The following is a 9725-nucleotide window of genomic DNA, read 5'->3' on the forward strand; positions in this document are numbered from 1 at the left end:
TACTGCTTTCCATGGTTTTGGCTTTTTTTTTTTTTAACTCCCTTTGCAAGGATAGCGTTAATTTTCCGTTCCCGGACTTTATCCGATTGGAGCACACGCATAGACCACGGCCCGACCCTGTTTCTGGGACGGGCTCCGGCCGGGCTTCGAAGGGCGCGGTTCAGAATTCCACTTACGTCTACGCCGTGGCTCCTGTGGCCCGTCTCCCGCCGTGGACTCCGACGTTGGTCGGTTTCCGTGTCTGTAATCAGCGCGGCGCNTGGGGTGCGCTGAGCACCGCACCAGCCTCCAGGGGTGCCTTCCAGATCTACTACTACGCAGACCAGATCTACCTGAGGGCGGGGGTGAATGCGAACCATGTCCAGTATGTGACAGCGGGCACCGGGGCCGTCAACGTGCTGATGACCATCTGTGCTGTGAGTCCCCCGCCTGCCACCAAGGACGGAGGGCATCGTGGGGGTGGGGGTGGGGGGACCCTAGCTGAGGAAGGAGCGGATCTGAGGTGGGGACATGCCTCTTGGTCTCCTCATCTCCAGCCTCTTGTCAAACGACAGCCTGTCTCTTGTGGGGGGTGGGGGGAGACAGCCTGTGCCCGCCCCCAAGATGGAGACCCCTGCCCTGCACTCTGGAAGCTTCCACTGTGTGAGGTGGCTCTTCCCCAGTCTCTTCCGTGTATGGTTACCACCTGTGTCAGGAGCAAACGGGGCCCTGGACGGGGCAGGGCGGTGGCCTGCTGGGGACCACACACACGGGCAGCCGCCCCTTCAGGAGGGGCCTGGGGGGTGGGTGGGGGGACTTCCTGTGAAGGCGGCTGTAGTCGCAGGGGTGCGGCCTCCTGTCCAGCTGGCCCCCCCGCGCCCTCCCCTGCAGGTGTTCGTGGTGGAGCTCCTGGGCCGGAGGTTCCTCATCCTCCTGGGCTTCTCCGTCTGCTTCGCGGCCTGCGGCGTGCTGACGGCTGCCCTGGCCCTGCAGGTGAGGCGGGGGGCCTGGGTGGCGGCAGGAGCGCCCCGGCCGTCCCCTGAGCCCTCACTCGCATTGTAAGGAAAGAGACCAACTTGACCTTTTAGCAACTGCGATGAGCCAGACGCCTGGGGACCGTCTGCGGCCCCGGGAGCCCCCACCTCTAAGCCCACCACCCACTTCCGGCCCATTTTCCGGAGGCATCCGGGTGGCACGGCCTGCCAGGGAGCCAGGTGCCCTCCTTCCCCGGCCGCCCCCGTCGCGGGGACCCAGACTCTCCCCCGCGGCCCCCACCCGGTCGTCAGATCCAACTCTGTGCTCTCCCCGCAGGACACCATATCCTGGATGCCCTACGTCAGCATCGCCTGCGTCATCATCTATGTCGTGGGACACGCCCTGGGGCCCAGTATGTCCCCCAGAGCTGCTCCCTCTGGTGTCCTTGCCTCCTCTCCTGCACCGTAAGCCTTGGAAACTTCTGGCTCGAGGCCCCTGGAGAGGCCTCTCCCCCCCCCCGGCAATGGCCTCTCCCCCTACCTTCCTGTCGCGCGGGAGGGTTGGACAGAGGGCAGTCAGAGTGACCGCAGTAAAGCGACCTCGCCGGCCCGGTTGCGGCAGGCTGCCCCGTGTGACCAGCGCAGAGAGCCTTGCAGGTGACCCCGGGCCCCTTTTAGGGACATCACAGGATGTCACCTGTGGTGCCCTATTCTTGCTGTCGGCCTTCTCGCGCCGCTTCTCAGCAAGCCCAGGGATCCCGGAGACTCCCCGCTCCCTGGGCCGGTGCCTCGGGCGCCCACGCACAGCGGGCTTCCGGGACCCTTGGCGGGCTTGACCTGCTTCCAGAGAAGACAGCCCCCCTTCTTTCCCCTCTGCCCCCCAAGGTCCCATCCCCGCGGTGCTCATCACGGAGATCTTCCTGCAGTCCTCGCGGCCGGCCGCCTTCATGGTGGGGGGCAGCGTGCACTGGCTCTCCAACTTCACCGTGGGCCTGATCTTCCCGTTCATTCAGGTGAGTGCACCCCCCCCCCATCCCATGCACAAAATCCTCATGCGGTAAAGGGAGAAGAAGCTTTTCGAGAAGGCGACCCCCTCCTCCCCTTCCCACAGACGGGCCTTGGAGCCTACAGCTTCATCCTTTTCGGCGTGATCTGTCTTCTCACAACCATCTATACCTTCCTGGTGGTCCCCGAGACCAAGGGCAAGACCTTCATGGAGATCAATCAGATTTTCACCAAGATGAACAAGGTGTCAGAGGTGCACCCGGAGAAAGAGGAGCTGAGGGACTTTCCACCCCGTGCTCTGGGGCTGTAACTTGAGAGCAGGAGCCTGCCCAGCGGGGCTGCGCGAGCTTCCCTCCCGGGCTTTCGTCCTGACCCACGGCCCTCTGTGGACACGCGGGACGAGGCCCCGTGCGGGCGGGAACGCACCGGGACTGTCCGGAGGGCTCCGGCGCCGCCTCTCCCCAGAGGGCCCCCACCAGCCCCGCGTCACCGGGAGCAGGTGCCCTTCACCGCGCTGGGCTCCTGACAACACCAGTGACAGCGATCATCCGCATGGTGGCGAGATGGGAGGAATCACATCCGGCCGGAGGAAACGACTCTTCTGCAATCCGTGGGTCTTCTGGGGACCGGAGGCCTGCGTGCAGGGAAATTCTTCCTCCTGCTGGATCCGTCTCCGGAAATACCTGGACAGTGTGCCATCTAAGAAGCTGGGGAGCAGGTCCCTGTGGAGGTGTTAACGGACTCAGAGCTCGTTAATCCTGAATTATCTTGCTGGAGGACAATGAATGGCGTGGCCTCTGAATGCCCAATAAAACACATATGATCACTTTTCACAAGACGCGCTTCTTTCCTGTGAACAGGTAGAAGACAGCAGCAGGGAAGGTGTGTGGCGGGGTGTCCCTGCTCTTCTGAGCAGTTCGATGGCACTGGAGCGTCAGCCCCTCGAGGGCCCGAGCTCAGCCACTTTGGCTTCTCCCGGAATCCCACTGCCTGGACCAGGCCTGGCGTACGGGAGGCACTCGGACAGTATTTGCTGGAAGGGGCGAAGCAGGAAATGAGATGGTTACAAAGTTGTTGTTTTTCTAAACATAAGACTGAGGCTCCTCTGCATGTCTTCCGGTGCATGGCCGACACCGGGGGGTCCTGAAGGTGAGGCCAGGAGGGGAGCCCCCCCCTCCAGCCAGCGGAGCGGGAGGATTTTCTTAGAGACGCATGTGCAAGGGACTGGGGGGGGTGCAGATGAGAAGATGAAGGCTTCGGGGGCGTGGGGAGGAAGCGGAGGGCCCGCCTGCTGTGAGGCCACATTGGCAGGATGTGACATCTGCTTGCTCCCTGTCCCCAGGGTGGGGGACCCAGAGCCTGGACTGTGGGGAGGGGGGCGGCGGACNAAATAACTTAGAGAAGAAGCGAACAGTTCGCTGCTGTGGTCGGACCACCCTGTGTGGCTTGCAGGGACCCGTGTTGTGGAAGGCGGCGCAGGGAACAAGCCTTCTCAGCCCTGGGAGCCTCCAGCCGGGATCAAGGAACCTCTAGCCTGAGGGAGGCTGGAGCTCACGTCCCTGGTCCTGCCTCTTAGTCGATGTGCAGCGTGGGTACTTACTCAGCTTTCCTGTGCCTCAGTTTCCTCTTCTGTTAAGTGGAGGTAATAACAAATGTCTCCCCTGGCTATGGGATTGAAAGAACAGGTGTGTAGTGTTTAGATCAGTGGCTAGGTTTTTTTTTTTTTTAAGTTTTTCTTTATTTTTGACAGAGTGCGCTCGAGCGTGAGCTAGGGAGGGGCAGAGAGGGAGGGAGACACAGAATCCGAAGCAGATTCCAGGCTCTGAGCTGTCAGCACAGAGCCCGATGTGGAGCTTGAACTCATGAACAGTGAGATCATTACCCGGGCTGAAGTCGGACGCTTAACCAACTGAGCCCGCCAGGTGCCCCTATACTTAGTTATTTGTAAGTGCTAGGGAAGGAGCATCGATCTTGAGGACAAATAAAGCCGCAGGCAAACTGTAGCCAGAGACCACTATTCGTATATAACTGCGATTAACAATTAGGTAAGCAGTTCAGTGAAACAATTAAGTAAATAGGTGGCAGATGCTGGGAGCCATATCACTGTCGTGGTGGGAGGTCACGGACGAGCCAAGACAGGGAGGCCAGGATGACCCACGTGGTCATAGACGAGCACTGGAGATACTGGTATGAGGTCACGTTTACTATAAACACAGGTGGCTACGTGTAGAAATACTACGGACACGAGTATTTATATGGGTGAGAAAATACAGCAGGAGGGAGGCGTGACCCGGTGCTGCCCAGGAGGTGGGTGTGCACCAGGGAAGACCACAGGACCCCCGGGAGGGGAGCCGTGGTCGGAAAGGGAAGGCTGAGTGCTCGGGAGACAGCGGCTCAGAGCAGGGGAGGTCTGTTTAAGGGAACTGTAGGTAGTTGGGTCTGAAAGTAAAGCCAGAAGGATGTGGGTCCATGGCAGCCAAACCGATTCCGACCTGGGTCCTCGCGATAAGGCAGGCGTGGGGTGATCCGGAGCTGAGGGAGTCGTGTGGCAGCACTAAGGGCCGGGTGAGCCTTCGGAGGGGGGCCAGTTGGTAAGAAACAAGGTCCCCCCCTGCAGGGCTGGCAGCCGTCAGGCCAAGATGCCAGGGAGAGTTCAGAGAGACCTGGATGATTTAGGGACTATTTGGGCCCCACAGGTGAGGTACCTGGCACCCCGCCGGCTTCCTGATGGGCCAGGAGTGAAGGGTGTGGGGAGGTTTGGGGTGAAGACATGATGAGATGCAGATGTTTTATGAAAAACTTAAGAAGTGTCTAGAAGGATGTCTGCGCGGACAGTGAGGAGCCTGCTTGGGATTCTGTCTCCCTCTCTCTGCCCCTCCCCTGCTCTCTCTCTCTCTCTCTCAAAATAAATAAACATTAAAAGTTAAAAATAAAGGTTGTAACTGATGGAATAGTACTACGGGAAGGTTTGTGTCCTGGGGGCCAAGCTGGCTACAAAGATGAGTGAAGATGGGGGAGAAATGATGTTTTGGGAGAATTGGAAAGTGTCAGGAGGTTGGAGGTTCTTTGGATGCTGAGCAAGGTCAGTCAAGGTCGGGGCAGTTAGCAAACGAGAGAGACGGAGGTGAGGAGGGCTACGGACGCTGTTTGTTCGCTCAGTGCCCACGGCGCTGGGGACCGGCTGGCCTCGCTGAATGTCTGAGCGGCCGAGACTCGCTGTACCAGGTTCAAGCAACGAAGGCAGAGCAGAGGGAGGCTGAGCTGACGCGGGAAAGCGCATTCACCAGAGGCCGCCAGCCCCAGGGCGGTGGACGTGTTCATAACCCCATCAGGCACGTGGAGGGTGGCTTTCACCGGTGGTCTACATTTCTGGATTTCACAGACGAAAAGTCAGCAGACTAGGGGCTCCTGGCTGGCTCAGTGAGTGGAGAGTGTGACCCTTGATCTCGGGGTTGTGAGTTCAAGTCCCACCCTGGGGGCAGAGATTACTTGAGTATAAAATCTTCTCTTTTTTTAAGTTTATTTATTCATTTTGAGAGAGACAGAGACAGCATGAGCAGGAGGGGGGCAGAGAGAGAGAAAAAGAGAGAGAGAGAGAATCCCAGGCAGGCTCTGTGATGTCAGTGCAAAGGCCAACCTGGGGCTCGAACTCACAAACCGCAAGATGGTGACCTGAGCTGAAGTTGGACGTTTAACCAACTGAGCCACCCTGGCGCCCCTAAACCTTAGTCCTTTAAACTGGGTATACGTTCCTTTGTTCCTTTGCAGAAGCCTCACCACACTGCCTTCCACCTGCTGGGAGACAGGCTTCAGGACCCAGAGGGCGGTGACTTTGGCCGATTTTGTTACAAAAGGGCTTGTAGAACAGACTCTGAAATCCCGCCCTGGAACTGGAGTGGGGCCGGGTCCTGCCATCTGAAGTCTGTCCCCTCGAGGGCTGGCTCCTGGGTCCCCAGAGGAAGAGCGAGGAGGCAGGGAGCTGCGATCCTCAGACCCTCGTGTGCGGGGGAAACATGGGAGCCTCGGGCCTGTCACCCACATTGGGCTCAGCACAGTGACACACACAGCATCTTCCGTCCGCGAGGAATTTAGAGTCTAGGTAGGAAGATGGCAACCACATTGCCCCGTGGTGGCAAAAAGAAAGGACAAAATGGTCGGGGCGCCTGGGTGGCTCAGTCGGCTAAGCGTCCGACTCTGGCTCAGGTCATGATCTCACAGTTGAGCTCCGCGTCGGGCCCTGTGCTGACAGCTCAGAGCCTGGAGCCTGTTTCGGATTCTGTATCTCCCTCTCTCTCTCTCCCCTGCTCACGCTGTCTCGCCCTTTCTCTCAGAAATAAATAAAACATTAAACAAAAACTTAAAAAAAAAGGATAAAATGGCAGACGGCTGTGTCTGGTTCTGAGTCTGCCGTGAGCACTGACTTAATCATCCTAGCAGCCCTGGTGGCCCTTGCTGGCACTTAATAAATGTTGAATGAATAAATGTGAGCCGGAATCATCTTTGAGAAAAAGGTAAACCATGGGCCGTGCCTCGAAGAATGTGCGAGGCTCATACAGGAATGGAGGATAAGGTGTTTGGAAGGGTAGCAGGGAAGGGAGCAGCGTGCACATCGTGAATGAAAGACATTCGCTCAACAAGTATTTGTTGAGCACCTACTATGTGTCAGGCATTGAATCTAATGGATCTACTGGTCAAAAATATAAGTGAACTGATACCTAAGGTTATCACAGAGAGTACTCAAGGTAAAGTGCTGAGAGAGCGGCAGGGAAGGGGTGGGGGGTGCTTTACAAACGGTGGTCCCAGAGGAGACGTCCCCAGGAGGTGATGTTTGTCCTGTGGTCTGGAGGAGGGATCCTTCAAGCGCAAGGAACAGCAAGAAAGAGGAACAGCAAGGAGGAGGCTGGTTTTGCCGTCGGCTTGACTTTGTGGTTGGCGTTGACTCAGAGAAAGTCAGGGAAGGCACACGGAGCTTAACCCGTGTGATTGGACCGTGAGCATGATGGCCAGCCGGACGAAGCATGCCGAAACACAGCGTTCAGCCAGCTGGTAAAGCAGTGAGATCTGGCAGACCAGCGCTCAAGCATCTTTAGGGACAAACCGAAAGGTGACCGTGGTCGGCAGAGTAACGCTCCTGTAAAATATGTCCCTGTCCTGACCCCCAGGAACTGTGAACACGGTATTTTAACGTGGCAAAGGGGAATTAAACAGCAGATGGAATAAAGACTGTGAATCAGCGAGCCCTGAGATGGGAGGCTTTTCTGAACCGTCCAAGAGGGATCCGCGTGATCACAAGGAAGAGGTAGAACCATAAAGATGGCACCTTGAGACTCAGTCCAGTGTCGTTGGCTGTGAAGATGGCGAAGGTGGCCATGAGCAGGGAATTCGGGTGGCCCCTAAAAGCTGGAAAGACAAGGAAGTGGATTTCCCCCCCGGAGCCTCCAGAAAGGGACGGAGTCCGGCTGGTACCTCTATGTTAGCCCAGGGAGACCCAGCTCAGACTTCTGACCTTCCAGAACTGTAAGGCAATAAATCAGTGTTATTTCAAGCCACTACGTTTGTGGTGGTTTGTTAGAGCAGCTTCAGGAAGCTGGTACAGAATAGAGAACGGGCTGGGAGAATTCTGAGAAGCAGAAGAGAAGTTAGTAGAAAGTAGTTAGTATTTCATTGCTCACTGGGTCCCCCAATGGGAAAAGGCAGGTAAGTGCCACCCAAGAAAAAAACCAGAGCAGAATTCAAGGTCACTCAGGACGGAGCACTGGCCGGCTGGGCTCAGGGGTGCACGTCTACTTTCTGCAAGAGAGGGCGGGGACAGCCTCCAAGAGCCAGCCCTTGCCCTGTGTCCTGTGGACCCACCAGGCACCAGGGAGCACCGTGTGGCTGCACGCACCCCATGTCTGCCCCGGAAGGACCCGCCCCCTCCCCCGGGGGGGAGCGTCTAAAATACAGACAGCTGGGGGCATCCGCTTTAAGCAGAACCGAGGACCACACTGAAGCCACTCTCTCACGGCGGGATGAGCCCGGCCAGGCCACCCAGGCTCTCCATGCCCGGTAAGCAGTGTCCGGGGCCACAGTCCAGCTAGCAGGGGTCACAGACACATGCCTCTCCCAACTGATTCCAGGCCTGGAAGGGACGCGGGGCGCAGCAGAGCCAACACAGCCCTTTACAAACCCTTCGCAGCCACCTGCGCTGCCACCAGCCTTGTCCCTGTGGTGTGCCCACATCAGTGCCTTCTGCTTCGGCCACTTCACACACACACCATCCCCAACGTGTTTCCACGTCCCCATGGGACTTTCTTTTCTTTTTTTAAAATTTTTATTTATTGAAAAAAAATTTGTAATGTTTATTTTCGAGAGACAGAGAGAGACAGAGCAGCGTGAGCAGGGAAGGGGCAGAGAGAGAGAGGGAGACATAGAATCTGAACATCAGCCTCCGGGCCCTGGCTCTCAGCGTAGAGCCCAAAGCAGGGCTCAAACTCATGAACCTCGAGATCATGACTTGAGCCGAACTCGGACGCTCAGCTGACTGAGCCACCCAGGCGCCACCCCCGCCCCGTAAGTTTCATAATTCTCCTTTGAAGTGGAGCCCAGACTTCCAGTCCGGTAATTTGTCATAATTTATGCAATCATCCCTGTTTGTTTTTTGTTTTTTTTTTTTAGCTATTAGAGTAATTCTGAAAGAGCACCTTTGTTCAGCATTTAATGGCTTATTTATTACTAAGTGTAATTAGAAATAAATAGGCTGGAGGCACCTGGGTGGCTCGGTCGGTTAAGCGTCTGACTCTTGATTTTGGCTCAGGAGGTCATGATCTCACANCCCGCCCCTCCCCTGCTCGTGCTCTCTCAAAAATAAACATTTTTTAAAAATGTTTTTAATGTGTTTTATTTATTTCCTAGAGAGAGAGAGCAGGGGAGGGTCAGAGAGAGAGGAAGACACAGAATCCAAAGCAGGCTCCAGGCTCTGAGCTAGATGTCAGCACAGAGCCCGACGCGGGGCTCGAACCCACGAACCGTGAGATCATGACCTGAGCCAAAGTCGGACACTCAACCGACTGAGCCACCCAGGCGCCCCACATTTCTTTTAAAAAGGAGAAAAAAAAATTTTAAATTTACTCTGTCCTCCAAATGGACAATTAGTCCAGTCGTGTAAGCGGAAGCGCAGACAGAGAGCTAACCCAGGAGAAACATAACACACCCAGACAATCAGGCCCGACTTGGCTTCCAAGCCTCCCCATTTCTGGGGACATCGGTGCACAATGTTTTCCTCCTTCTCGGCGCACCAGGGGAGCTCCCGGCTTGGGGCTCAGCAGAGGCAAAGACACAACTCTCGCTGTGTGTGAGCCTCATCCACCAACACGTCCAAGGAAAATGTGCTCCCTCGGCAGCATCCAGGGCCCAGAAGGGCGCTAAGCCCACACAGGCCCAGGGAGAACCCGCTGGTGCAAGCCGTCGGTGCAAAGCAGGACGCAGGTGCCCCGTGGGAGGCAGAGCACACGTGTTTCTCACTGGGCGGGGATGGAGAGAGAAGGGTCAAGGACTCCTCTGCCCACCCCACCCAGCGGGGGGTAAGTGCTGAGTCCACCGTCACTGTCATTGCCCGGCGAGAAGAGGGACCCGTGCGGGAAGGGGAAGCTCCTGAAATGCTTCTGGAAGGAGAGAACGGCTCTGCTCCTGCCTCGTCTGGGAGAGCAGTTTCCCCTGACGCCTCAGCTCAGACACAGGAGAGGGGGGGTGAGTCCAGAGCTAGTGAAGTGTGGGGCCCCGGACACC

At 57.1% G+C, this 9725-nt stretch overlaps 1 protein-coding gene across 1 annotated transcript in view; it reads left to right on the forward strand.

Annotated features, from left to right (window-relative positions):
- The window catches only part of LOC144231474 (solute carrier family 2, facilitated glucose transporter member 5-like), a 32152-nt gene extending 29358 nt beyond the window's left edge, over nt 1–2794 (forward strand). The window contains exons 8-12 of the mRNA XM_077763972.1: nt 306–416; nt 871–972; nt 1291–1366; nt 1839–1966; nt 2065–2794. Coding sequence (XP_077620098.1) covers nt 306–416; nt 871–972; nt 1291–1366; nt 1839–1966; nt 2065–2268 — 621 coding nt within the window. The 3' untranslated portion in view covers nt 2269–2794. The remainder of the gene's footprint in view (nt 1–305; nt 417–870; nt 973–1290; nt 1367–1838; nt 1967–2064) is intronic.
- Nucleotides 2795–9725: the final 6931 nt, after the last annotated feature.

This window comes from Crocuta crocuta, unplaced genomic scaffold (genome assembly GCF_008692635.1).
Source record: "Crocuta crocuta isolate KB4526 unplaced genomic scaffold, BGI_CrCroc_1.0 scaffold13, whole genome shotgun sequence".
Taxonomy (NCBI): Eukaryota; Metazoa; Chordata; class Mammalia; order Carnivora; family Hyaenidae; genus Crocuta; species Crocuta crocuta.